At 41.0% G+C, this 24,277-nt stretch overlaps 1 protein-coding gene across 15 annotated transcripts in view; it reads right to left on the bottom strand.

The window, feature by feature from the left end:
* Positions 1–2,233: 2,233 nt before the first annotated feature.
* The window catches only part of CAMK2B (calcium/calmodulin dependent protein kinase II beta), a 174,908-nt gene continuing 152,864 nt past the window's right edge, over positions 2,234–24,277 (bottom strand). For 9 of the 15 annotated variants that reach the window (XM_039356421.1, XM_039356424.1, XM_039356418.1 and 6 more), the window contains 9 exons: positions 23,435–23,554; positions 22,505–22,627; positions 20,519–20,647; positions 19,841–19,969; positions 18,087–18,215; positions 13,504–13,579; positions 12,324–12,418; positions 10,658–10,892; positions 2,234–8,787 (listed from right to left, as the gene is read on the bottom strand). In XM_039356421.1, the coding sequence (XP_039212355.1) occupies positions 10,660–10,892; positions 12,324–12,418; positions 13,504–13,579; positions 18,087–18,215; positions 19,841–19,969; positions 20,519–20,647; positions 22,505–22,627; positions 23,435–23,554 (1,034 nt within the window). In that variant the 3' untranslated portion in view covers positions 2,234–8,787; positions 10,658–10,659. The remainder of the gene's footprint in view (positions 8,788–10,657; positions 10,893–12,323; positions 12,419–13,503; positions 13,580–18,086; positions 18,216–19,840; positions 19,970–20,518; positions 20,648–22,504; positions 22,628–23,434; positions 23,555–24,277) is intronic. The other 6 variants (XM_039356433.1, XM_039356431.1, XM_039356429.1 and 3 more) reach the window with 3 other exon arrangements.

Raw genomic sequence — 24,277 nt, 5'->3', positions numbered from 1 at the left:
TAATAATGAAACACCTGTTTCAACATGCGGCTTGTAAGTTTTTTTTTTTTTCATATACATGGATGTAGAGACACTTCGCAAGTTAGTCTTCCACAGAAACCATACAAGCATATTATATTATGCCCCCCCACTGTGAAATCTCCCTCTTTGCATGTTTAATCGAATACCCACCTCCCCTGTTTCCAACTCCTCCCCTCGAAAAAAAAAAAAGAAATGCCCAAAGAAAAACCAAAAAACGTTTATAAACGCAAGGGTGCAAATGCAAAACAGCTGGAAACAACTGGCTCTAAACATTGTCTTCTCCCTGGTTATCTACTGGACAATCCCGTCTTGGAAGCACTTCCTCCCCATGTGTTGTGCGTGCAGGGGGTTGATGGGACCACAGCCCCGCTTGAGCTGTGAGTGTTGGCGTGGGTGTCTTTCGTGTATGGAGGAGAAAAAAAAAAGATATTTGACTTAAATCCCGGCAAGCATCCTGCATCCTGTTCTTCAGCATGCTCTTCCCTGCGCAGAGGACACCATCGTTGGGGAGGCCCACAAATAAAAGGAGCCCTCTTAAGCCTCATCTAGAAAGAGGAGCAAGATTTAAGTCTTCTTGCACTCCTGTGCTCCACTGAACGCCACTCCAGCCATTATGGTGGTGCAGTGCAATACTCAGTCTCCGGACTGGGCAGTTGTTTAAGAGATTTAATCTCTTGATATAAAGTGCTTTCAACGCTATTATCAGTGCTGGTGGGACATTCCCGCCTGCTCACACCTCCCTCCCCCCTCCCTCCCCTGTTCCATCGTTCTCTCTTGGTCCAATTATCTTTTTACATTCATTAGCCATGCAAAATACTGCATTGCGATGATGGGGATGGTCTACAAGGAGAACCTGGACTAAGGCTGCACCTGAATGCTATGACACGTCTCCATGCTAGAAGGCCTCCAACTGCTAGGTTTGCACAATCAATTCAAGTGTGCTTACTTCCTTTTCTCAACTTGCTCATGCTTGACGGCGGAATGGGTCAATGGCCTCACGCTTGCCTCAAATGTTCAAGACTGCATCAGAGATCGAAAGAGGCTTCCTTTCCCAATATCAACCGCAAGGAGCAACCTTGATTATTGTAACCAGCAAGGAACCTTAAGCAGGAGCAGTTCTAGATGGAAGGAACAACTAAAGTGCAAAGACAGGTGAGATCTGCCTGAACATAGTCTAAACCACTGAACTACAGTCTAGCCATAAGGCACAAAATAATACTTGCCCAAACGCTTCCCCCGTTTTCAAGTGAGGGTCACTTAAAACCTGTCATGTCCACCACGGTGCAGCATCTCCATGGAATTAAGATGCTTGTTGTCAACCCAAAGAGGAACCGAGTCTTCTATTTAAATAGTTCACCATGAGTTCTAGTTGCTAAAACTTTACCTTCAACCATATGGATTGCTCTGAGATGTTCAGGGATGTGAATTTGCATAGGAATGTCTAAAAAACAGGTATGCAATTCAATGCTCTTGTGTTTTCTTCTTATTGGTTCTGTCCACCACGCTGTCAAATAATCGCTGGGCCCTAGAGCTTCTCCTGTTGTGTCTCTGGGATGTGGATTACCCTGCTTGTAGGCAGCCAATACACAACTTACACTGAAATTCGTATTATCGTTTTTGCATACCAGCCATGGTAGGATGACAAGACAAGCAAGCCATCACACAAGTCATACTAGACAGCAGGATCATTGTGGGACAAAGAACTGGGGCACCATAGTAGCAAAATTAGATGGGACATCACAGAAATGACACCAGAAGCAACTCCCTTAGAACATGCATAGGGAATAGCAATAATCATGCCACTTGTTAAGGAGACTACATCACACCATCCCAGCTCAGCTAATCCCTCAGTCCATTGTCTCAGATTTCAGCTTTGGTTTCTGACGGCAACTATCGCTCTCCAAAAAAACAAACCCTTTTGCTCAAAAATTCTGCCCAACAGGTTCTAATTTCTGATCAAATCCATAACTCTTCCTGGGAGGTAGTTTGGCAGCTCTAGTACTTTCCAAATCTCAACTGAAGTCATAGTTACAATGGCAACATTAAGTCATTGGTGTGCTCATACTCTTAATATATTTGCAGTCTATTTTGACTATTCTTCTTGCCAAGTACATGCAATCAATCTAGCTTCAAGACGCTGAATCCCCGAAGCATCAGATCATGCAAAATTGTGTTTCTTGTACTGGGAGCTGATTGGAATACAGACAATGACTTTTTTTTTTAAGATTCAGACATGTTTCTCGCACAAAGCAATATAAGCAATGAAACCCATCAGTTTCATATATGAGACTGCCAAAAATATCAGACTCCAGTTAAAAGTAGTACACTCGTAGTAGGATAAAAGCAAGGCAAGGTAGGTAGGCACAAAGTAGGTTTAATCTGAAGTACGTGGTAATGAAGGGTGGTTAGAAATAGCTTCCTTAGAATTAACAATATTCCTGCCATTCACTGCAGGCACAACTGTTCAGCAAAGAGTTCTAGATCTTTTGCCGGCCACCATAACAGACAAATTGGGGGTCAGGCAAGCACACCACGCCCACCAGGACATTTGCAACTGGCCACATGCAAAAGACTTTAATTTTTGCACAAGCTCTACAGTCACTTGGCCTTCTCATCTGATTTTCGCTCATTTTTGGCAATTTAGTGGCTTGTCTAAGATGACGTTGGTTGCAGATTGAACAATGAAAGTGTGATTGGCTATTGGGAGAAAAGCTACAGTACTTGGTGTAATTTTGTGGCTAAATGCGACTCGTCGTCTTTTTTATTCCCACCTTAACAGCAGTGGTCATGCCCCTCTCTCTAAAACAAGTTCTTCTGCTGTTATGAACTTTAGTTACCATAGGTTGAAGTGATGGTGTCAGGGCAAAAGCAGGACCTGCAAAGAAGCTGGCTGCTCATTTGACTTCATTTATCAACGGTTTATCGCTTGGACAAGAGCCAAGTATTGTTAAACTTTGCAGAATTAAATGTTGGCAAGACTAGTGAGAAATTTGCATACACCAGATTACATATAAGATGTGATGACCTTTTTTTATATATACAAACACTGGAATTGCCAGTAGTAAAACCTGGGTCCAATCATCAATTCGATTTTTGTTCTCCAGCAGCATCAGTTCTGAAAATCTCCCAGTTTAACTGATTATTATTATTTTTTGAGACTACTATAACCTGACTCATGAGACTCGTTTTCATTTTTGTGAAGACTTAAATTGTAATATACATAATTATATTACATATAATTTCGCTTTCACATAATTCATATAACTGCACTTTCACTCACAGCCAGACAACACGGGGAGCGGTGAGGGGGAAGGAATAATTGGAATGTATGGGTGGATGGGAGGGAACTGAGGAATTCGTGTGCATCGTCTGTGGCCTGGGGGAATCTTGACCCGTGAAGGTCAAATGATGATAGCCTTCTGAGCTGAGCAGTTTCCCAAAACAAAGACTGCACTGGATTGGTCGACACAGGACAGCGAGTGGCCCAGGACGGGAAAAGGGGATTTTAACTATGCAGGTTTTTGCACGAAAAGTCAGGACTAGCTTTCCTTTCTAGTGTGCCTATATGGATCTACCAGTAAAGTTTTACTTTTAGTAATGGCCCAGAAGGTTTTTTTTTTTTTTTTTTTTTTGCTGCATATGCCAATGGGACGGTTGACAGCTCAACTCTTTAAACGGGTAGGATACATCAGTGGTCTATCCTATTGATCTGAAGGCTAGCAGGGCAAGCCTTCCTTTACCTGTTGTCTTCCAGTTGCCTTAGATTGCAACTCATAGGATTCTGAGGCAGGAAGCTATTTGGATGTGTTTGCTGGGACATTTGGAATTTGTAGTAATATGATGTCTTTAAGATTCAGAAAGGTTGGTTTTGACTTTGATGGATTTTACCCAAGGTTTTAATACAACTCTGCTGCCCTCTGGTGAGCACATCACAAGTTTTAGAAGCAAGGGTGCTTCTATGAGACCAGCACAGGTTTCTGAACTTTGCATGACAAATTTGAGAAATACACACTAAAATGCAACAATAAGTATAGGGTCCTCACAAATCTTATTATAATCCCCAGCTTAGACTTCTAAGTAATATCAACCCTACATAATTGGTTTTCTACCTGTGGCAGCAGACAGGCTTTATAAACCCCCAGCAGTGTTGTATTATTTAAATTACTGTTTAAATCACAGAATGTTATTTTTGAAATAATCTTTGTAATGTATTTTACCAAAGGTTTAAATTTAATCATTACAATCCATCAGTGGGTCAACAATAGAAAGGGTTTATAATTTGTTTTGATTAAAACAAAGTTATTGTCTGTGTTTCAGCTAATGCAGCTGAAATGAACAAAACTCTAATTTCTGCAGAGTATAAGTAAATCTATTGGTCATCTGACTAATTATTACTTGATTTTGACCATTTATTTAGTTCAGCTTTCACAGAAATATGGCTGTTATCTCTGCCAGTACGGCAGGTAGCACTATAGCCACAATATCTGAGGTGTTTATAGAAATGATTTTATGAGTGACATTCAGTAATTTTATCCATTTTATTTTACAACTTAGTATAGTTCTGTAGTTTTATTTCAGTTAAATTTTAATTGTGAAAAATGGCTTGTTTATTCTTGACCCTAATCCCAATGAAATACCTTATTCACTGAGAAGGCACATAAATACATGAATCGTTTTAGTGGCTAGTGGTACTGCAAAATACTGAGAACCAGAAGATTAGAGGAAAGGATATCAAAATCTTCAGGCCTATCTTGGAAGATAAATAGGTTTTTTAAAGTTGCTGAAATCCTTGTCCCTTTCAACACATCTAGTTAATAAAACTTGGTATGACTTGTGCCTAGAAAAACAGTTACTTTCAATTTAAATCAACTGCCCAACAGCTAAGTATCACTTACTCCTTCTTTTTATCTAAGGGAAAATATATTTAAAATCATGCACAAAAATTCTAGGTGAAAAATCACGAGCTGATTCCGGGAAAGATGATAAAACAGGCTTTTGATTCAAAAAAGAGAAATGCAATTGAACTTGGCTACATTCGTCCATCTCGATCACTACAGACTAGGTGAGTTCTGAAAACAACACTGGGATCGAAATGTTGTATTATTTACATCAGACTGAAATGCTGAATGAATTCTAGTCGCATCAAATTGTGAAGTAATGGATACTTGAGGAAGTCAAAAGTGGTGACTGAGACACTGCAAAAAAAATGATTTTTATCTAATTAAAAAAAGTCTCTTTGGGGATTTTCAGCCCCTAAATTAAATTTTCTGTGTTATGCAAAATAGCATTTCCACTTTTTGTTCCAAAAGCAGCAATGTCTTCCCATTTATTTTTAGCTCAAATCACCTACAGTGGATTTTCCCTGTGCAACTCCAGCTTTCAACAGTCTTGTTTTGCAATCAGAAGTTCCACTGAAGGCAAAAACTGTAATTTATGGAAAGAGGAAAACTCTTGAGACCTAGGTACATTTATTTTTGAATGGTGAAAGGGAGGCGGTGCAGTCTAGTGGCTAACACGCTTTCCATTCCTGAAAGACCTCATATGGCCCTTGTTAGCCAGTCCTATTTTAATACAGTAAACTAACATTTGTTATGCAATTTTAGATAAGATCCCTTTATAAAAATTTGAAGACCTGGTTTAATCCATAAATACTCTCTCTGGAATTAAAAAAAGTTAGAAACAATTGGATTTTCTGCATGCACATTTTCTGAGTACTGCTTGAATATATGAAAGCTAACTAAATTCTCCTAAGTCAGGGGAATCCGTATTAATGAAAGACATGGGAACATCCACCACTGATAACGTAAAGCCCACAGAAGGGCACAGGTGACATAAGAGCACCACCCAGAAGAGACTTTTTTTAGCTTCTAAAGCCTACAGGAAGTATTCTTCTCAGCCTCTCTTTGGGCAAGTATTTCAGGTATATCTAACTATCCAAAGGTTGAAGAAGTTTGCAACATGGGATCTGCCTTCCTCCCTGCGATGTCCTATCATCCCTGGAGCCACGCACACCTAAAATTTGCCATTTAATTGAACAACAGGACGACTGGAAGCAAGCTATGAAACGGGAGTGTCAACAAGAAGTCCACGTGACTGTGACCAAACAACCTTCAAGCTTTAAATGGGTAAGGAAAATAAGATTTCAAAAGGCCCCGATCAATCGCCCAGTTCTAAGTATGGAGTTCTTGACATCAGCCCACTTCATTTAATGGATGCTGCACAACCCACACTACCTTCACCTACCAACTCGGAAGCAAAGCCCACTGAAGTCCACTTCTGCACAGGACGGCCACTTTTCTGTCTCCCCATCTTTAGAGAGATACCTATAAAAATCCCTTCAAAGCAGCTATCTAATTAAACTTTGCCTTGAAATCTCCCCTGGCGGGAATCAATAGTGTGAATTCCCACTTGTCAAAATATAAGTTTATGCCCTGCTCATTGTAGCAAGGTATTTCAGCCCCCCACCCCACCCCCAAATCTATTCCTCTAATCATGGTCCTTAAGGAACCACTTATCTGCTTCTGTGGTCACAAGGACCCTATTCACCACCACATGCTAAGAAACCAGTTGAAGCTATGGGATGCTGAGTAAGCTACTGGCGAGGAGGAAGGTTTTCTCCTGTGTGAATATTTAAACACAGGGGTTGGGGAAGGAGCCCATTAGAAGAAAACAGAGCTTTCTTATTCATACATTCTGGCAAATGCCACACTCTAACATCTGTTACAGCCAATATGAGCCTCCTGGCATGGAGATGTAGCGAGCAGAAGGCAATGCTTGACACCTTCCATTGGGATCTGGTGCAGCTAAAGCTGGCACTAGCCAATTGTTCCAACTAGCCAGTGAAAGACCCCCACAACCTGTCATCGCCTTCTGTTAGAACTTGGTCCATGGGGAGAATTGCCCCCTTTGGTTTTGCTTATTTGGGGCCACTCGTTGAGTCAGCTCCTGAATCTAGAGCTCTCCGAAGAGCAATTTTCTCAAAGTTTGCTGTCACTCAGCTCTCTTTGCAGGTAAATTCTCAGAGGAGAGAGAGAGAGAGAGAGAGAATGGAGATGAATGAATGGGCTATGCACCTTTATGTTGACCACCTCTCTTTCTTCTAGGCTGTTAAGAACTTCAAGCACCCCCATCCCAAAAATAGTCACTTTCTATTCCTTTCATCTTTTTAAGTCAACATACTCTACCGAAGATAAAGAGGAATCTGAGCATTTACAGAGTGTAATAAAACATCTCTTCCTCGTTCTTGTGGACAGAAAGCAAGGTTCCAGCACTGGATAAGGCTGAGATTTAGTACCGTTGACTCTTTCCTCGCTAGCTCTTTGAAGCGACATTACAACTTCCCAGCCAGTCCCACTAAGCAAGGGCAAGACCCACCCTAATAATCAACCACGGTAAGGGCACAAGTACAACTCCAGTGTTAGTAGCCCTTGTTGAGAGAGCAGGATCAAGATGCTAGTAAAATGTAAGTGCTAATGAGAACGCAGATATCCAAGAGTCTGCAGGGAGGCCTATACGGAACTCCAAGGCGATGCCCTGTGTCATCTACAGACCTATCAGGATGGGTGCAGTCATGAGCCTAGCAGAAAATCATTGGCAGTAGTGTTAGCCTGGGAGGAGCCCCAAAAGCAAAACCCCTCCACTACCAACAGGATTCCGCCCCCCTCTATTCAAAGGAAACAAACAAATCAAATGAAGAGGCTGAGTAATTAGCATCATCATAATCCACAACTACAGCTAGAGGAGAAAGGAAATGAAGGGGTCTGGGGTGGGTTGGGGTGGGTCTTCTTCAAAACAAAATGGTAGCACTGATCACAAACTTCCAAGCGCGAACACAATCACCGGAGGAAAAAGGCCCATACTTTTGGCAGAGAATGCAAATACTATAAAAGGGGGCTCTGTGTTTGGCTTTGTGTGTGTGTGTGTGTGTGTGTGTGTGTGTGTGTGTGCGTGCACACACACAAACACACACACATATATGTGTATATATATATATATATATATATATATTTACAATAGATCCTGGATTTAACAGACTAATGGGGGAAAGGATGTCCATCACATCTAAAAAAATTGTAAAATGCAGTATTTTTTTTAATACATGTGTAAAATGGCAAATGTGTATTTTACACCTGTGTCAAAATGGCCAAGGAGCAGATGCAAAAAAAAAAAAAAAGTGCACAGATTTTGTCCACTGCATCTGAAGCCCGCTGAACCAAGGTCTGGTGAATTAAGTATCTCTGTGTGTGTGTGTGTGTGTGTGTGTGTGTGTGTGTGTGTGTGTGTGTGTTCACTAAACAAACGAACACTGTTCAACACCAGGATGGATACAGGGAGGAGAGGGGACCTTTGTTTTTTTGTTTTCATTTTTTTTTGAAGTTGAAACATTTTTCACTGCAACATCTGGTCACCTGAACAGCTGCACACCAAAAGGAAGAAGAAAAAGAAAAATGAAACTGATAGGAATAGTGAGTGCATTATAGTCAGGCTGCAAGTCAGACAGCTGGATGGATTTGGCTGGGTTTGCTTCTTCTTCTTTTTTAAATAATCAAGTCTACCTGGATTTGTGTTTTTCTTATGTGTTTCTCTGTCTCTCTCTCTCTCTCTCTCTTTGCAAACACAGGCACTGGAAATGAAAGAGGGGAAGGAGAGGGAACGGGGGGGGGGCACGAGCATGCGGGCGCGTGCTTGTCACTGCTGCTCCCGGCTAGTGGCTCAGCTGAAATCTCCATCTCCTTCGGGATGAAATCAAAACAGCCAGCATAAGTTCTGAAAGACAAACAGAAATGGAGACATCGTGAGGAACAACTCGGGAACCCCAGTTGTCTAGGACAACTCGCCACGGCCAACTCTCTGTGGGACAACTCACCGCAGGAGAAGAGTTACACCCGTATCAAAGAAATGCTGGAATAGAATCATCAAATAAAGGATACAAAAGGAAATGTGAATGACAAAAATTAAAGTCATTTTCAAACTATTTTAAATACTTAAAATGAATTGCTGCATTGCCCCGCAGTGAGTTGGCCACAGCAACTGCTCACGAGGCAGGCAAGCACGTTGTCAACACTGCAAATATTGTATATTCTTGCTTTTGACAATATGCAGAACTGTCTGGTATTTATGGGGTTAATACAGAGCAGAAGGGGGGTGGGGGTAAAGCCCGGGAAAGAAAGAGGAAGAAAACCTTTGACCTTCACACTAATTGGATAATGTGATATATGATGGCTAATCTAGGGAGGGAATGAGCTGATAATTTAACTGCTCAGAGGAAGAGAACTTAGATCCTAGCATCCCTCCGTTGTGCCTGTGCTGACATTTTGTAACAATAAAAAACTTTTAGGAAAATAAATGCCTGGAAGTTCTTTGGAATGTTTCATTAGCCGGAACCACAACACACGTCTGATACAGAGATCTGGCCTGTGTTTTTCATAATCCTGAGGCTGTTGCGCATAACTCAGTTTCAGCCCTGAGCCTGGACATTAGCGGCACGGTAGACACATCTAACTATTTCCTGACTGTGATCCAACTCAAAAGATGCCTCTTTTACTGTAAAAGTCGGATTACCTTAACACTCAATACAGGAAGTCTTTGACTTACAATCTTCGTAGCATCCACATGACCATGGGACCAAAATTCAGACACTTAGCAACTGGCATGTATTTATGTTGCTGCAATGTCCTGGGGTCACAATTGGTGACCTTCCCAGCCAGCTTCAAACAAACAAACTCTATAGGGGAAGCCGACTTTGCTTAAGGGCTGCCTTATCCATCTACAAATCGTGGTTAAAAAAGGTCGTAAATTCGGTTTGCTTAGCAATGGAAATTCTAATCCCAACTGTGGTCTTCAGTTGAGAACTACCTGTAACTGATTACTGTGTTTCCCCAAAAATAAGACTGGGTCTAATATCAATTTTTGCTCCAAAACACGCTTATTTTCCAGTTAGGTCTTATTTTCAGGGAAATACAGTACTAAACGAGTCTGTCTGGCTGACGATCTTAATTGCGACTTATTTTTGGGGTGGGGCTTATATTATGAGCGTCCTGAAAAATCACACTAGGGCTTATTTTCCAGTTAGGTCTTATTTTGGGGGAAAACACGGTAGAAGTCATGATTCCACTCTTTCAGCAGCGTAGGGACACTGCTGGCTGGCTATGTTAGAAGAACTGTGAGCTCTTTTCTAGAAGTTTGCCAGAGCTTAAAACTCTGCTTCAAAACCAAATAACGATGCAACGCTCCTTTATTTTATCACTCTGACAGCGTCATTTAAGCAGAGTGATTACACATATATGTTCTTGAAAACCGAAGTCATGCGCTATTAGATGATTCAATCAACTGAAAAAAAAAAAAAAAACAAGGGAGAGCTGCTGGCTCATCAGAAGCAAAGTCAGCATGTTTGTCCACATTCAGTCTAATCTCTTGGAGTTTGTGATTTTGAGGTAAAAATGGAACATTTGCATACCTGTCTATAAAAACCCAGCCGCCAGAAGGCCAAAAAAGCAAAAAAACTGCTCCCAATTGGGTCTTGCATGGATGCATTCTCATCCAACACAAGCAGGTTCTCCGTATCAACCGACACAAACACATCCGTTGATCTTTCCCGGAAATGGGATTTAGTCACCCCTGTTTGCCATCTTCGTACCTTCACTGGAGTGGGGCCACCGGAGCTCCTGAGCAGTGGAAGTGGACATTCTGCCACTTGCCATCCCGGCGGTGCCAGACACGGGTCTCTTCGGACTGGCAAGTACGGGGACGGCTCTGCCCATCGATGTACTGTGTCAGGCGGATGTAGGCAATGCAAGCAGCATCTTCCCCAATGACATGTACGTGAGGGTTCAGGATAGTTGTGTGAATAGGCTTGTTGTTCTTAGATAACACTAGAAGGGCACAAACAGGCCACTGGTTAGGGAACTGTACAGCAGGAGAAGCAAGGAAATGTCAAGTTATTTGTAGCTCTTTCTCTTTCAGGAAAAAAAAACCCCAAACAAACCAATTTGGTCTAATGATTAAGGCATCAGGCTAGAAATTAGGAGACTGTGAGTTTTAGTCCTGCCTCAAGTGTGAAAGCTGGCTAGGTGACTTTTTTGCCAGACACTCACTCTCTTTCAGCCAAACCCACTATAGAATAAGAATAGAACAGAAAATAGAATAGAATAGAATAGAATAGAATAGAATAGAAAATGGAGAATGGAGAATAGAGAAGAATAGAATAGAATAGAATAGAATAGAATAGAATAGAATAGAATAGAATAGAATAGAATAGAATAGACTTTGGAGGTCATGTAGTCCAACCCCCTGCTCAGGCAGGAAACTCTATACCATTTCAGACAAATGGTTGTCCAGTCTTTTCATAAAAACGTCCAGTGTTGTGAGGAAAATTTATTGTGAGGAAAATAGGAAGGAGTATTAGGTATATTCACTGCCTTGAGTTATTTATAAAAAGGAATAAAGATGGGATTAAAAATAGCTGATTTGATTGGATTTAATCAGGTTTTGCTGGCTGATGTGGATTTACTGGATTTGTTTGACTTAATTAGGCACTAGTGATTAGGATTCTACTTGACTTGAAGTGAAGGAAGGAAGAGCAGGAAAATGTTTGTTTCAATGGCTGGTTGTTGGCTTTTTACTTATGGATAAACAATTTTTATATCATCTATAATGTTGCAAAGTCTTGTTATCCAGCATCAACGGTTCAGCAGAAGCTCCATAGTAAGATTTTAGATGGATTGATCTCACTGCTTATTTGTGCTTATCTATTTTCATTCTTTTCTTCTCTCTCTCTCTCTCTCTCTCTCTCTCTCTCTCTCTCTCTCTCTCTCTCTCTCTCTCTCTCTCTCTCTCTCTTTTGCTTTTATGTCTGTTTTATTTGCTGGCAACAGGGTGTCCTAGATAAAATTGACCTGGTAGGGCAGGCGGAATCTAATTTGGACAGCTGGTCTAAGGAAGGAGACCAAAGAAGACAAATCTTCATTGATAAAAGGAAGGACCAGAACAGGGAAGAAGAAATACTTTTCTCTCTTAGCTTGTTTGGTTCAGTTCAGTGTAGTGTTTTTGCAAGGACATTTGGGCACCCTTTTGCTCTTTAAAGTTGAACACAAATTTTGGTGGGGAGACTGTGTTTACTATGGGATGGAGAGTGCATCATGAGCTTCCACCAGGCTCAACCATCAAGGCTCTAGTTTTGCTTCGAAATGTGTTCAGAAACAAAGAAAAAGGGAGGCAGAAATTTGGAGCCCAGGCGTGTCGGGGATGTTAAGGGGCCACAACACTGCATTGCTCGCTTTTCTATTAGACAATGCTGTACTCACAGTTTTCAAAGTAAAATCTGTGGAAGTCCATCCCTTCAACGAGATTGCCCAGCGCTTCAGGCTCAAACGAAGTTAGACCTGGATCACATATTTTTCTAGGGAGAAAGAGAACGTGATAATTTAGATTAAGAGGGTTTTCATTTTTTCGCTCTTTTGGAAGGGAAAATAACTTTTAAGCTTCTTAGATTTTTAGCATCTAACTTTTCAGAAATTTTGCACAGCATCTGAATGAGTTCCACGCAAGAACAGGTCTAGATACTCACAGGATTATACTGCTCCCCTTTTCTACCCAAACATAAACAGATGGCCCAAGGCTAATGAGAAATTAGCTAATGAATGTGCATCACAAAACTATATCAAGTGTGTCTGCGCAGCTAAAAGAGACATGACTGAACTGTTAAATAACCCAGAGGATTATAACAGCAGAAAGCTGGAAGGGGACATTTCAATCTGAACCTTTGAAGTTGAGCCCACTTAAATCTGACCCATAGACAAAATTTCAAATTTAGCAAATCCAATTTACTAGCAGGCCAGACAGAGAAAAATGCAAATGAACTGACACAGTGAAACTCTGATGCATAAAGCATCAACAGAGAACTTTTACAAGCATAAAATTGCTGCTTTCTAGGTAGAATAAAAGTCAAAGGGAAGTCCCGTGTTGACACAGGCCATTATAACAAACGTCAAAGAATGTAGCTACATGAGCAATTTTGGGCACTCCCCAAAATTGCATGTAACAGCTTTGCTGTGCAAACGGCATTGGGTGCCGGTTTGCTTCCAAATTCAATTCAAGGTGTTGGTGGTGTACTTTAAACCCTTTTGATGGCATGGGGCCAGGTTACCTGCAGAAGGGCCCTTTACCCATTATATCAGCCCGTCCCACCTGGTCAGGCAGGGAAGCAGGTTACAGGCATTAAGATACTTGCATATAAAAACGCAGTATTGTTTTAAAATAGGCAAGCATAACTATTGAAATGAAAAGTTTGCATACTGTTGTGTAGTCTGAAGTTGACTTATTAATGGTATGGGCCTATTATGGACATAGTAAATAGCACAGCAACAAATTTAACTTATTGATGAAGGGCTTACATCAATAAACAGCAATACATATAAAACTGCATATAAAATAGTGAGCTACGAGATCAGGACCCCTGTAAGATCTCACACTCAGCCTACTCACGCATAGGCCTCAAAATCGCCATTGTTCACAGCCTCTATCAGCTGCTCCGTTATCTTGATTATTTCCTGTTTGCGGGCTAGGTTAAAAAAAAGAATCAGAGAAAACAGATGGGGAAATTAGCCAAATATGATCCAGAGTGAATATCTTTCATGTCAAGCAGAAAGCAGAAAGACACTGCCTTGCCATGCTCCATTCCTACTATTCTTTTGCATCCTAAGGGCAATGTTACTATATTTAGGCCTCAAAAACCTGAACCATCACTAGAAAGCAGCAAAGGGGAAGAAAACATGCTAGATCTTTGCTGCCATTTAGTGATTGTCTGCAGTCCTGATCTAACCAAGAATAGAGTTGGAGTTAAATCAGGGAGAACGCAATTCAGAACTCTGGTTGACCATGAAGCTCTTTAAGAAACAGTGGACCAATTGTTTGGAGACCAGCCTACTGCAAATGATAGTTATGAGGGTTAAACTAAGGTAAGCATACGAGCTTCTTGGAGAAAAGGTGGATTGATATTAATAAGTCTCATCTTACTAGTAGTATGGACATGCACCTTCAGAATTGGGTGCCACATTAAAAGAATATGGAAAAGACTAACCATGGGTCTAAAAGACACTGACTCCCTCCAAAAGGAGGTGCACAGATATTTCCACCATATATGTACATCCTAAACTAGCTTTCCACCATAGAAAAGAAGTAAATCCTAAACTTATGGACCAGAGTGAGCAGAACTGATTTTATTGCAACCATACAACTTAGGGAACCATAACCTATTGCCAGCTTCCATCACATTATAAGATTCCACCTTTGCCTCAAAGATCAAGGCATTCCTTTTTCCACAGAGAAATCTATTGTCCACTTACAATGATGTGGATTGAATCTCCAGATATCTCTGAAACCAGCACGCACAGGGAGATGCAGGAAGTTACAATGTACAGAAGTAACTCAATTAAAGCAAGTGCTATGAATAAACAAACACTCTAGTGGCAGAAATGATGTCACCTGTCTTGTCTTGCCAGGTTTCAGGTGTGGCTCAGTATGAATAGAGAGAGTCCAGGTATTTGCCTTTAAAGCTTTATGTGTTTATTCAGCTGAATAAAGACAGACCCTGAGTACATTTTGATACCCATATTTATATGTTTGCTGCATTGTTTACTACATCACTCAGAAGCACTGGAACTCCCTACCCAGACAAGCTGGCACACTCTAGATAATAATAATAACAACAGCAGCAACAACAATAAAGTAGAAAGGGATCTTGGAGGTCTTCTAGTCCAACCCCCTGTTCAGGCAGGAAACCTTATACCATTTCGGACAACTAACTGTCCAGTCTCTTCTTAAAAACTTCTAGTCTTGGAGCATTCACAACTTCTGGAAGCAAGTTGTTCCACTGATTAATTGTTCTGTCAGAAAACTTCTCTTTATTTCTAGGTTGCTTCTCTCCTTAATTAGTTTCCATCCCTTGCTTCTTGTCTTACCCTCAGGTGCTTTGGAGAATAGCTTGACTCCCTCTTCTTTGGGGCAACCCCTGAGATATTGGAACACTGCTATCCTGTCCCCCCCCATCCTTCTCTTCGTTAAACTAGACATCCCTAATTCCAGCAACCGTTCCTTATATGTTTTAGCCTCCAGTCCCCTGATCATCTTTGTTGCTCTTCTCTGTACTCTTTCTAGAGTCTCAACATCTTTTTTACATTGTGGTGACCAAAACTGGATGCGGTATTCCAAGTGTGGCGTTACCAAGGTATTTACCAAGATAAATACAGAAATAGCTACCCACTGCCCTTGGAGGTCTTCCAAAGACATGAAGTGTTATCTCAGGGATATTAGGTGTTTCCCAAGGAACTTACCATGACCTCGGAGGCCTGCACAGGCAATGATGACATAGCCAAATATGCTCCCTCAAGACTGTCAACAGAAACATTAGATTTCTGGTTAACAGTCCTGCCTAAATCCTTGGAACCTAAAGAAGTTTGGAAACTTCTGTCTTCACATGGACTGAAAATCCATTTCGTGGTTGGTTAGCAAGGATGTAGCCTTCAACCCTCCTTACCTGAACAATAAATTCCATTCTTCTCTAGACTTCTCCTCAAAACAGTTTGGATCTTAATTGTGTCTGTATCTTAGAGGGCCAGAAGCCACAAGGAGAGAGTAAGTAATCTAAAAAATGTCTTGCAAGTAAGAACCTCTACCAAACCTCATCCAGTAGGAGACCCAATTGTGGGTCTGAGTGATATGTTATTACAGGTATAATCCTTGACGTATGACCAGAATTAGGACTGGAATGTCCATCACAATATATTGCAGTTGTAAATCAAGTCAAGCCCAATTATATGACAATGTTTATGGTGATTGTTAAGTGAATCAGTGGATCCAACTCCATCCATTTCTGCATGGAGATGCTAACTTTTGTTTCTCAAATTAACTAAGCCTATGAACAAAGAGAGCTGCTATGCAAATGAGCAACAGTATTTGGCTCTGTATTTTATTATCAACTGATTCCAACTTTCTGGATTCTCTTGAGTTTAAAATAGTCAACTGTGACTTAACAATTCTTGCTGTTAAGAAGAATGCAAGGCTAAAAGAACTAATTGTCCATGGATATACTGTGAGAAAACTCACTTAGAAAACATGAAATTACCCCAAAATAACTGTACCTTGAACAAACATGGACTGATTTCTGATATATTAGCAAGACTAAAATATGATTCAGATGGATCCAGTAAAATCCGAGAATTGATAGATTTTGCCTTACAAGTTACTACATATGGATGACTCACTCCTGGGATAAATTAAATGGATAAAAAGGGGTAAGGGGAAACAGTGACCCTTTTCCTTAGCACCATAAGCCTTATCTGAGTCACAATTACAAGCTTCACGGAGCAATAATTCCCATTCTGCAAAGAATTGTCCCCAAATATTGCTCAATTCTAAATGATATGACAGATTAGTCCACAGTTATCTTTGACTGACATAACTATTTCTTCTTGTGCTGCTGCTGCTTCACAAAGGACAAATGTTTCCTTTTTTTAACACATCTATTTACTTTAGAAAATTTCCAGAGTGTCTTTTGTTTCCACAGTTGGCCTACTCAAGGGACCTTATCAATTTTTTTCCTTTTTTTTTTCATTAAGTGAATACTCAATCCTGGTCTGTCCCATTTTGCACAAAGAGACAGTCAAAAAGATCATTCCATTTAAAAAAACAAAAACAAAAAACGAGCACTGAGGTTAGAGACTGAAATCCTATGCACATGTATCTGGAAGTAAGCTCCATACAAATAGGATGTATTCCAAGTCAACAATTGGATCAGGAATATGGAAACCCAAGGTCATGTCAACCTCAAAAGCAGGGGTGTCCAACCTTGGTAACTTTAAGATCTGTGGACTTCAACTCCCAGAATTCCCCAGTCCTGCTGGCTGGGATATTCTGGGATTTGAAGTTCACAAGTCTTAACAGTTGCCAAGCTTGGACCCCCATGCTTTAAAGCAGTGGTTCTCAACCTTTCTAATGCCGCAACCCCATAATACAGTTCCCCATGTTGTGGTGACCCCCAACCACTTATACATCACCAGGTGCCAGGGGCGTGGCCAAAGAAAAGGGGGAAAAAATGGAGGACAGCCTTGTTTGGCAACCCCCGTGAAATGGTCATTCGACCCCAAATGGAGTCCCGACCCACAGGTTGAGAACCACTGCTTTAAAGGTTCACCAGGTGGCTATGGCCCAGTCATTCGCTTTTAGCCCAACCTATCTCGCCATTAAGTTGCTTTGAGCTTTGGAGGAAAGGTAGCTTATGCATTAAAATAATAATAATAATAATAAGCACAGCTAACCACCTGTTGGACTGGAGCCATCTTGGCTCTCCTCCCACCATTCCCATTTTTGCCTAAGTTGAAGTTGCACGGGCTGCAAGAAATAAGGTCATGGCTACAGTATAAGTAATATGTCTTCTGGGCTGTTGGTATTGCAGTTGGGAAAAAAAAAAGTAGAATTCTGCTTTTCCAAGGGACAAAGAGAATAGAATGAATTAAACATAGTGAATAAAGGCGGGGAAATTGACCTGGTGCCATTCCAAATGCAGAGGCAACATGTGCAGATAATATGGAAACATGGAACGTAGACATAACATGGACTTCTTCAGATGTTACTGGCCAACATCTACCCTTCCAAGTAGATCCAACCTATCAGTTTTCACCAGTGCCTGCTAGCATTAAGAGAAGCTTGAGTTCAACATCTGCACATGGTTAGAGCCACTGATCATAGAACACTTGTCAGCACCTTCTAGGTTAAAGTATTTGATACAAGCACAACACATCTTTCGCGCCAAGACCACTTTTTCACAAGCCATCTGCATACTATGCAGTCTGCACAATCCAGTTCTCTCATGCACATGTATCCCACCTTCTCAGCCTCTACTTAGAGCAAGCGAGTGAAGCTTTAACATTCAAGCAAAGGCACATGGCAATAAGCGTTAGGCTGTTATTTCACACCTACAGTGTCGTAACAAGAACCGAATGTTCTTTCAAGTCTGAATAGATCAAGCTGGGATGAGCTGTTGGCTATCAGAGACCACATGCGCTACTTACGATCTGAAGGAAGAGGACTAGCAATGGGTGGAAATGGGAAAAACTGGGTGACAGCAGGGTGTGGCCCCTCAGCTTCTGGGGCTCCAGAGCCCCTTTTCACCATGCTTAGGACATCAGACAATTTCGAGGCTGGCACAAGACAGATGAAAGAAGGCATGGAGGTAATCATAAAATAAACAAATTAAAACAAAGCAGTGATGTGGGGAAAGGAATCTTCAAGATAATATGTGATTTATTCAGGCTTAGTACTTTCTAGGTAAGCTGGTCTTAACCCAGAGATGATGATGATGATGATGATGATGATGATGATGATGATGATAACAACAACTTTATTGTCACATTGAATGTACACCAATTGGCATACATCAAAATGAAATTTCATTGCATATAGCTCTCAAAGGGTCACACCATCTCCGATATACACTCCTTATTCATGGCCAAACTCAAGTTTCAGATTGTCCATTTTAGTCTCTGGGGAGTGAACGATGGCAAACAGGACAGATGGAAATGGAGCTCCATGTGGATTAGTCCTCAAATTAGTTTGTATTCCTGCACGACAACCTTACCTCCTTTCCTTTCTCTGATCCTGTCTCTTCCACCTTTTCCTTAAAGAGGCCTTGCTTCTTTTCACCCCTGGAGCACACTACCACCACCACCAACTCCTCCAAAAGCCTTTCTCTCTTCCTCTGGGCCAACTATGGCCCCTTTATGACTGAGGAATTCTGGAAGTTGAAGTCCACAAGTCATAAAAGGGCCATAGTTCCCCATCCGTCTTAACCTGACCCCTTATTTTATGAATATATGTCCCTGTAACCACCCTACACCACAATCTAAACTGATTTCTTATAGGCTTCCAGCTACACTTACAGGTTATCCTCTTTTTTTATTGTGGCACCTGCACCCTTCAATGACCTCTTGTTGTCCTTCTCTCAAAAGTATGGCTAGTTGATCTTCAGAAAGGCAATAAAACATGGCGTTTCCCTCGGGCTTTGGATGATTGGAGTTTCCCTTTTGGAGAGGGATGTGAATATGAGTTTCTGATTGCCTATTATATGTCTTTTAACTGATGTTCATCATCATCATCTATTGCATGCTTCCCAGAGTTGCAATTTTTTTGCCCATTCTATCCATGAATAAATAAGAAAGCCCAACTTAAACATTTTCCATCTCTGATTCTGTATTACAGTTATTAGGAAGATCTCTGGCTGAAACGAAGTTGACCTATTTCACAAGATAAATTATTAATTCTGAGAACCAGCTAGAAACCTGTCTTTTCCTCCTGATTTATTAGAGCATCACCAAGCACAAATTACTTCACCAGGTACAAATTCTTGCTAGAGAATAATCCCCAATGGAGTAACTTTCCACTTCTTCGGAAGCATTTCAGCCTTGATCAATGTGTTCGTTCCCTCACCTTCCCTATCAGTTTTTGAGTTGGCATCAACTCAAGCAATTTGACCTTGCCAAAAACCTCCAGAAGCTAGAGATTACCCACAGCTTTTGGTGGAAGCCTCTGGAATAAGAGTTCTGCATGATTTGAGTTGTGCTGCTTGTGGGTTATGAGGGATAAGCTCAGCAGGACTGAGTTACATCAAAGACAAGTCACAGAAAATCAACAATAATTTCTTAAAGGGGAGATCAATGAGAGAAGACAGTTCCCACTGTTTTTTTTTTTTTTTAAATAAACCCACAAAGGGCTCATGTCAATTGCAGGAACTGTAACAGAGAAATCCCAGGGATATTTCACTACTTACACGAGGGAGAAAGAGGATTGGTGACAATAGAAGGTGGTCCAGGAAGGGGGCTGGAGGTCTTTGGCTCTTCACTTTTGGGGGGCGCAGAGCCCCCTTTCACCATGCCTAACACATCACAGAGTTTGGCAGCTGTGTTGGCAGTAGATGAGAAAAAGGGAAGGGGGGGGGGGAAATGAGAAAACAAAAAGCAAAAGGCAACCAACAAAACAGAAATTAAATGTGGGAGAATCCCTCCACGTAGTGGCAGAATGTTTAGGAGAATAGCCCCTCTTGACATTGTGCAACTGCACTGAGGGAAACTACTCCTCTTTAAACACAAGAAGTTTATTTAGAAGAGAGGAAGGTGCAAAGCCAGGGGTCTCTAGGAGAACTCACTGCAGCCAACTCATCGCAGAACCAGAGTTAAACTAATATCGAAGAAATGGTGGAATAGAATCATTAAGGAAAGGACGGCAAAGGAGGGATAGAATGAAAGGTGAATGACAAAAATTAAAATAATGTGTAAATCATTTTAAATAATTAAATTGATTTGCTGAATTGTTCCACGGCAAGTTGTCCCACAGCGACTTGGCCGTGGTGAGTTGGCTGTGGCAAATTGTCCCGTTCCAAAAGCCGGAGGGATTTTGCAAAGTTGTGACATGCCATTTTTTAGAGGCAAGGGATACCTCTGCTACTTACACGGGAGAGGAAGAGGATTAGCAACAACCGTGGATGGGTTAGGCAGAGTAATGGAAGGCTTTGGGTCTTCAGCATCTGGGGGTCCAGAACCCCTTTTCACCATGCCTAAGACATCAGATAGTTTAGCAGCTAGGGTGAGATGAGGAAGAGAAAAAAATGAAGAAACTATATGTATGTATGTGTGTATATATATATGTAGGTCTTTGGTTGTTCGGGTTTTCTCCCGCGTAAAATTGGAAGTGTCTTGGCGACGTTCCAACAAAGTCCCATTCGTTATCTTCAGGCTGGTGTTTTCAGCTTCGTGCTCCTCGAAGCACGAAGCTGAAAACACCAGCCTGAAGATGACAAATGGGACTTCGTCGAAACGTCGCCAAGACACTTCCAATTTTACGCGGGAGAAAACCCGAACAACCAAAGACCTACATACAAACACCCGCGAAAACCTCAGAAAACATACGTACATACATACATACATATGAAAACCCACAGAGATGGGAAAAATTGAAACAGGAGGACAGATTAAAGAAAGCACTCCATTGAAGGAAGGACATTGCTCAAGCAATGAAGCAGCAAGTGTCTGTCCTCATATGTTTGCATGTTTAAGGCGTTAATCAGAGTCTAAGTTGTACAAAATGATCACTGATGAATTAGGGGCGCTCAAGTCTTCTTTTCATTTGGTGTGCAAATAATTGTATTTGTTGCTTTTGTGAACTGACATCTAGGTGCAGTCCTGAATTCTTTGTGGAAGACTCTTTTGCACCAAGAATTACATGAGTTGTATAATAAACATGGAACAAATGCTGATGAGGTTCCTAGCATGTGTACAAATCAACCCATCAATCCTTTCAGTGTACTTTACTGACTGAGTATTCCAACATTCAAGGAATGTTCTCCCATAAAAAGCAAGAAAAGCTAGTTCTTTAGAGCAGTTCCTACTGGGCTGTTCTCAGAAATCTACTTGCATTGGAGAGGAATGGGAGTTGCAACAATGAAAGGTGAGAAAGGTAAAATGATAGAAATGTTTGGTTTTTCTGCTTCAGAGAATTCTATTTCACTTGGCCTCGTACAGCAGAGAACTAGGCAACTGGGGCAAAAAATAAGAGTAGGGAAGGGAAGAAAATCTCTAAAATGTTGAGTTGAAAAATATTAGAGAACCGCATCAGGACAAGAGCAGTAACAGTTACAATTACAGTATAAGAGAAAGGAACTTAGAGGTCTTCTAGTCCAACCCTGTGCTCAAACAGGAGACCTTATACCATTCTGGACAAATGGCTCTCCAATCTCTTCTTAAAAACTTCCAATGATAGAGCATCCACAACTTCTGGAGGCAAGCAGTTCCACTGTTTAATTGTTTGCACTGTCAGGGAATTCCTTCTTAATTCTAGGTTGCTTCTCTCCTTGATAAGTTTCCACCCATTGTTTCTTGTCCAACATTCAGGTACTTTGGAGAATGGGTTGGTCCCAGCCTCTCAAATACTGGAAGACTGCTAGCAAGTCACCCCTAGTCCTACTTTTCATTAGACTAGACATACCCAGTTCTTGAACCACTCATCATATGTTTTATCTATGTTTGGTATCCTTTTCAGATGCTCTAGAATTCTCTAGCTTTGTGCAAATCCAGAATTTCAGCCTGTTGTTATTATGAATTATTTCTTATTCCATCTCTACAACCACAAGAATTTTCCATTACTGGGACTAATTATTTTAATTTGTTGCATGAATATTTGTTTTCCTGCTGAGGTTAAAAAAAATGAATCACACTGTAGACCTTTTGATTTAGCATCGTTTGGCATTATTACGTTGCAGGACTTTCCAATAGATCATACAATCTTTGCTAATGAAATCCAAGCCAAGAATGTATTCATTAGGTTTCATGAAAGCAATGTAAGACCTGGTTTAATAACAAGCCACAAATACTTTCCAGCAACACTCTTTTTCAGCTACGTAGTTGTTGAATGCACACCCTAGCTCTCACACACTACTTACACTGGGGAGGGAGAGGGCTTGCAATAGCTGGTAATATGCAGGGTGAAGAATTTGTTGGGTCTTCAGCCACAGGGGTACCTGATCCCTTTTTCACCAGGCCTAATACATCAGAGAGCTTGGAGGCTGAGACAGGACAAATGAGAAAGGCAGGGAGGGAGGAAGAGAGGGAAAGAAAGAGAGAAGATAAAGGAAGGACAACAAAAAGTAACAGTGAGGTAGAAAAAAAATCTGAAAAGATGACTCAAAGATGCAAAGAATACTTTAACTGCCAATGAATCCAATGCACAAAGTGTGTTTAATCTGCCTAGTTATGGCTTTCTAAATCAATTTCTACTAGCATCACTAAAGCAAATGACTTAAGTTACATGGACACGAATAGGGGCTAAGTTGAAAGAACATAGTCTAAGTTCAACTTGAGGATATCCTGGTTTTTTATAATCATTCTTCTATATGGCTGAGCCTATATGAGGCCCAGGGATTTGGACTTCTACCAAGTTTGCAAGCCAGATTAGGGGACCCAGCTTCTATTTTTTCTTTTTTCTTTTGGTTAAAATATTTACAGGCAACGTGAAGCTGAATTCAGGAGCCATGATTTGAGGACCAGATAGAACTGAAGATTAATTGGCAAAATCGTTATTCAAACTAGCCATAGCTCAAATATAAAGGTCCATCCAGAGTGGGATGTTGTTGAGCTATTCTTTAATTCTTCAAAAAGGAAGAATTAAAGGTTCAAGTAGGTTCATTCAGATAACAGGAAATCAAGCTTGTGGCTAGAGCTGAATGAAAACCATGGCTTAAGGCTTCAATGGAAGGTCTAATGGGGGAACATCTTACCATAAGCCACCCAGAGTTGCTTAAGATGGGCAGCCCTATAAATCTTCCAAACAGATAAATTAACAGAGAAACAAACATTGGGGCCTTGCAACTTACAAGCAGCCGTGATTGCAGCAGCAGCAGATGAGATGACAGATGTCTGTAGGCTGGGAGGAGGTTCAGGGGCAGATCCTGAATTCACTTGACTTTTTACAAGCTCATTATCAGTGCTTTTAACTGGGGAGAATGTGAAAGAGTAGAAAAAGAAACAGAAACACCATAAAGACAGAAAGAAGAAGAAAAAAAATCCAAAGAACAGTGACACCTTTGATAAAAGGAAAAAAACAAAAAACAAAATAAGAGACATAGAATGGGAAAGTAAGATGTATTTTAATAGAAAGAAAAAAAAATGGGGAAATGGGATTAAGATACACAGACAACATATTTCCAGGTGTGACAAGCAGGAAAGGTTTGATTATATTCATGTCCTGGGCAGGGACTTTTTATAAGGTATTTGTACTGGTTGAAAATCCAATTCTTCCCAAAGGACTTGATCCCTTTAGTCCTAAAAGACAACTTTCTCTCTCCCTGGAAACAGGCGATAGAGCATAAGCTGACCTTCTGTGGACTTTCCCCACTGTTTTTAGTATCCTGAGGCGACAATCAAGCCAAGTACAATAAGAAACATGGAATTCCAAGTAGAACAGGATATCTCTCCACAGTAGAAATCAGATTAAATGGGGTGCGTGGAAACCAGCCAAGGTATCTGAAAGGCCTGACTACCTAAGAGTAGAATAGCATTTTTTTTAAAGAGCCAGACTTAATATCCTCCCCTCAGCACTCCTTGCAGGGCGCTTATGATAAAACCCCAATAGCTGAACGAATGTGTACGTGTGGCAATGGGGAAGTTGAAGATATCTCACATGTCCTATTGCGCTGCAGATTCTACAGGGACATCAA

This window comes from Crotalus tigris, unplaced genomic scaffold (genome assembly GCF_016545835.1).
Source record: "Crotalus tigris isolate CLP2741 ecotype Arizona unplaced genomic scaffold, ASM1654583v1 scf7180000018825.4774228, whole genome shotgun sequence".
NCBI classification, from domain to species: Eukaryota; Metazoa; Chordata; class Lepidosauria; order Squamata; family Viperidae; genus Crotalus; species Crotalus tigris.
Note: the sequence above shows the minus strand (reverse complement) of the source record. Positions and strands in the feature narration are given on the sequence as shown.